At 48.5% G+C, this 4,784-nt stretch overlaps 1 protein-coding gene across 1 annotated transcript in view; it reads right to left on the reverse strand.

The window, feature by feature from the left end:
• LRR1 (leucine rich repeat protein 1) overlaps positions 1-4,784 on the reverse strand; it is a 16,467-nt gene that overhangs the window by 1,780 nt on the left and 9,903 nt on the right. The window contains exon 2 of the mRNA XM_019519873.1: positions 2,876-3,603. Within this exon, the coding sequence (XP_019375418.1) occupies positions 2,876-3,603 (728 nt within the window). The remainder of the gene's footprint in view (positions 1-2,875; positions 3,604-4,784) is intronic.

A 4,784-nucleotide genomic window follows, 5' to 3' on the forward strand; every position in this document is an offset into this window, starting at 1 on the left:
CCCCCCCCACCAGGAAGAGGTTGACACCACTACTGCCTGCCAGCGCTGCTGGGGCTAATCTCCATGGAAACCCCAGCCCTGCACTATCCCTGCTGCTGGGGTCTCCATGGAAGCTGGCCCCAGCCACGTGGGCAGGGGCTGCTGGGAAATGGAGTCCACTGACAGCCAGACTTTGCCTGCCCCTGATCTAACATGTAGGAGACAGAAGTGTTCCAGCGGGCTTTACTCTGAGAAGACAAGCAGGAGGCAGGATTTTTATGAAGATGCCTCATTTCCTCAAATTGGTATGGCACCCTGGACATCCTTGCTGCAGGCTCATGGCTGAGCTAACTGGTGCCACTGAAGAGTCATGCTAGATCAAGAACCAGGACCAAGGAATGGCACCTTCTCAGTCTCCCTTCATTCCCTGAATTCAACTGGCAATGGGCTAGAGCAATTACACCTGGTACAGGGAAGAGAGAATTCCTGGTGTTGCCTCAAACTACCTTCTTTCACAAACACTGCAGGATCAACCGCAGTAGCACGAGAACCATTTGCTGCTCAGACCTCTCTCTACAGGCCTAGCTGGATGTAAGAGTAGGTGCTGCAGACTCCTGCCTAACCCAGCTGAAATGCAGTCCTTCCTGTGTACCGCAGGCCTAGAACCCCTTCCCCCGGCTGCTGCAGAGTCTCTTTCTCTGGCCTAGATAAGTGCAATCCTGACTTGCTCAGTCCATCCTGCACACAGCTGGAAAGATGATTCTCTCAGGCCATATCACATCCCACTATGCACTTCTCCAGACTCCCCCTTGCCTAGTCCAGACCACACATCGTCTCTCTCAAAGCCCCTCAGGATTCACGCTCACCCACTGCACAGCTCATTCAATGCTGTTCAGCTCAGGAGTTAGCTGCACACCCCAAGACGGCATCTTAGGCTGTCAAACAAACACACGCTCCAGCCCCCTCCAGGTGGGGAGCACCCCTTGTAAACATCCCCCTTCACTCTCTCCTTTATCAAGATCCCCGCAGGCTGCTGACCTGCTCTGATTACTGCTGACCAAGGGTTTAACCTTCCCAGCTCTCATGTCTATCTTCTGCCTCTTATCTAACAAGCTAATGGTTCTCTTGAGCAGGGACTGTCTCTGTTCTAGATTCCTATACCAGGGCCAAGACTAGGGGTTCCTAGGCACCACAGTGAAACAACTCAGTAACTACGAAATCCAACTGCCAGTGTAGCATGGATCCTATATGGGTTGCTGACTCGTTCTGGTATGCTCTTTTCTGTTTGCAGTCTCACACTGTACAGCAAAAGCTTTGTTATCTGGCACCCATGAGGAATGGAGGTGCCGGATAACAAAATATGCCAGGTTAACTGGGAGGCCCAAACAAGTGTCTTTGCCTGTTTGGGCTGCCACTTTTCCCGCCACGTTGCAGGCCCTGAGGGACAGGGAGGTGGGCCCTGCGCAGGCTGCAATGCCCTGGGCCGTGGGGGCTTGGCAAAACTGGAAGTGCCATGGGGGGCACGTCCAGTTGCGCTTTTACCTTACAAGCTGCCATCCCAGTTAACGCAGTTTTTACTATAGTTTGGAGAGGGAAAACTTGTTTGCAGAGCTTTGCCAAGACCATGTACTAACTCAGCTGGGAAAGCGGGTGTCTGGTAGTAGAACTGGGAACCAGATTTGCGCTAACCAGCAAGCACACAGTAGAGGGCCCTGGACACCTACAGATACTGGTCTTGGAGTTCATGTTGCAAGTGACCACGTGTTTTAAGTTTTATTTTTTTGGAGAAAGATTCCCATGTTTCAGGGCCTACATGTCATTCTTCACCTGCTTCTGCCTCAGTGCCTTGTGTTCCACCTGCCTCACCTCCCAACTAACCCCAGCCCCTTACTCCTGCGTGGTCTTGTCTTATGACACAGCAACTGCAGTATTTCCCATGCTTTCCTCTCCTAAGGGCTTTTGTGAGCACAGCTGCTTCACCCCTAATGCTAATGTTATCATTTGTTTCTCAGGCAGTAGTCACTAGAGAGCTGCACAGACACCTACAGAGGCAGGCAGACAGGAAACTCTGGCCTTGCACTGAGCCTATTCATGTCTGGCAACACAGAGGACAACAGTTATTTTACGGATGTCATAGATGAGGTTTGTTACATTAAAGAGGAAACCCCCATAACCTGCTCCCTAAAGCAAACGAGCCATCCGATGTCCCTAAAGCCAACTAGCAGTTCAAGAAAGCCAGCAGGAAGACAAAGTCATCAGTGGATAAGTCATGTGAATTATGACAACATATTCACTTTCCAAGAAGCCGCATCACATTTAACCACTACTTGGCTCCTCTGGGGTCCTGTCCACACCAAAAGCAGAACAATGTTAAAGCACTGCGGGTGGCTAGGGGTTCATTTATGGGTTATCCTCTCATCATTTCTAAAGGCAGTACATTAGCAATCTAAATTCAGGCTAGCAGATATATGTAACTTGGTTATAAAAATGTAGTTCAGGGAATACAAAGATAAGTGGCAACCATATTTGAAAGCAACTTCAAGCCAGGAGCCTGGATGAACTATCACCCCACTATGAATCCTCCACGTGTAGTTTCTGGAGCAGTGGAGGATCATGGAAGTTGCTGCCTTCTTGTGACTAGGCTGGTCTCAACACTCAGACAGCCTGCAAGTCTTTTCCCAACACTTTTCAAATCATCAAACTACAAATAAAGTAATCTCAGACTTGCACTGATATTACACTGAGTGTCGAGAGGCAAACTCACCAACTGCACTGAAAGCAAGCTTTTTTGTTACACTGCAGTCTTTATTATAATTGCTCCCAATATATTTAAACCATAAGATTAAGCCTGCCAAGTTATTCATCACAGCAACCGACCAATCGCTCTTATTCTTACCTGTAATTTACTGTCGCTCTTGCTGCAGACTCTAATAAAGTTAATGGTATTTTTAGCTGTATGCTGGGAACAAGTGGATTAGGCTGCTCAAAGGGGTTTCCAAAGAGATCCAGGTTCTCAAGAGACAGCTTTCTGAAGTCACTGGGTAAAAAAGGGAGCTTATTGCGGGCTGCTGACAGGAAGCGCAGTTGACTTAATTGGCCCATTCTGAATGGCAACCGGATCAACTCGTTGTCATCCAGCTTTAAATGAACGAGCTCTCGCAACTGACAAAACTGGATCGGAAGCGCTTTAATTTTATTCTGGCTGAGGTCCAAGAGCTGGAGAGACTTCTGAAGTGTGGACTTGCACAGAGCCACACTGAAGGACTCCAAGTGATTGTCATGCAGGTGAAGTTCCTGCAGGCAGATGAGGTCACCGATAGTTGCTGGCAACTGTTTGATATGATTGTGGCTCAAATCCAGTTTGAGGAGTTTCTTCAGGCACAGCATGCGCATGTCAACTCGGGCAAGCTTACAATACGAGGCCTGGAGGTGCTCGAGAAAGTACGGGAAGTTCTTGGTGAGCGGGTAATCTTTTCGTGATGTGATGATCATCTTCGTTTTAGGTTTTTCAATTTCTGATGTCTTTGCTGGTACCAGGGCTGCAAGTGGCAGTGCTTCAACATCAGTACCTCGGTGAGCCAGCCTCACAGCTGACAGGAAGTTTTTCAAATGGCTGGCATTCGCCTGCAACAACCAAAGAATAGAACATTTCAGTTTCACACTTTCTGCATTTCTGCTAGCACTTTCTGAACTATTTTGTACACAAGAGCATGTCAGGAGACAGAGTCAGCAGAGTAATGAAAATGGTGAAGGGCTGTTTTGCATTCAGGCTTGTTTTGCATTCTCTATTCACTGTATTCAAGAACAAATGGCATGAAAATGGAATCAAAAGTTCTGACCTCTTTGACTAGGCCAGGCCAAATGAAACCTACTGTATAGCCCAAAAATGAACAGAACACAGAATCTAGCTGAAAAATGAATGCTGGAAAAGGACAGGAAGTCCTAGAAGGGACAAGATAAAATGGCTTTTTGTACAGAAACCTGCACAAGGTCAAAGGGGAGACAAAGATTTAATGCTATGGAGGCAGCAATTTCTGAAGGTCCTAGAAAGAAAAAAGCAGCAGGGCTGGCATGTTGTGTTTAAGCAGAGCGGAGTAACTGAAATAACACTTGTAGAGCAAAGGAGATGCCAAGACAGTTTAAGTCATTGCTCATAGTCATACAAGCAGCCTCTTGTAGAGCCAGGGGTCTTACCATATTTACTCAAATCCAAAATGAGTGCTGTCCCTCCCACTCCCCAATCCACATGAGAAAGAAAGCCCTTCATCTTAGATTCAGAGAAAAAGTGTGTGTGTGTGTGGGGGGGGGGGGGTTGGGGGGGGCAGGCATTTGCTGCAGTTCTGACAACAGCCCTGAGCCTGGGTTAGGGCCAAAGTCAGACCCACAGTATCTGGCTGCCCATCCCACCCCCGGCCCCCACTTACCCTCTGCAGCTTCTGCCCCCGCCTTACTGCCAGGTGCAGCTTGGCTCTGGCTGGATTCCCTCCTGGGCATGGAACACATGGAATTTCCATTTCCTACCCAGCCAATCAGCAGCGTCGATGCTGCTGTGTGACCCAGCGCTGCCATGCCCTGTGCTCCTTGACCTGGGAGGGAACAGAGCCTAAGCAGCATCTGACAGTAAAGGTGGGGGGCAGGAGGGGAAGAGGCAGACCGTGGAGAGCTGGGGGTGGTGGGCACAGGAAGGCTGCAGGGGGAAGCAGTGGAGGGGGATAGATTTAAAACAACTCTCTGGTAATTAGATTCTATACCTGGAAAATTATAATAAATTTATACTTTTTCCATATATAGAACCTAATAACTGG

Source organism: Gavialis gangeticus, unplaced genomic scaffold (genome assembly GCF_001723915.1).
Source record: "Gavialis gangeticus isolate Ggan-Ray unplaced genomic scaffold, GavGan_comp1, whole genome shotgun sequence".
In the NCBI taxonomy this organism is placed as follows: domain Eukaryota; kingdom Metazoa; phylum Chordata; order Crocodylia; family Gavialidae; genus Gavialis; species Gavialis gangeticus.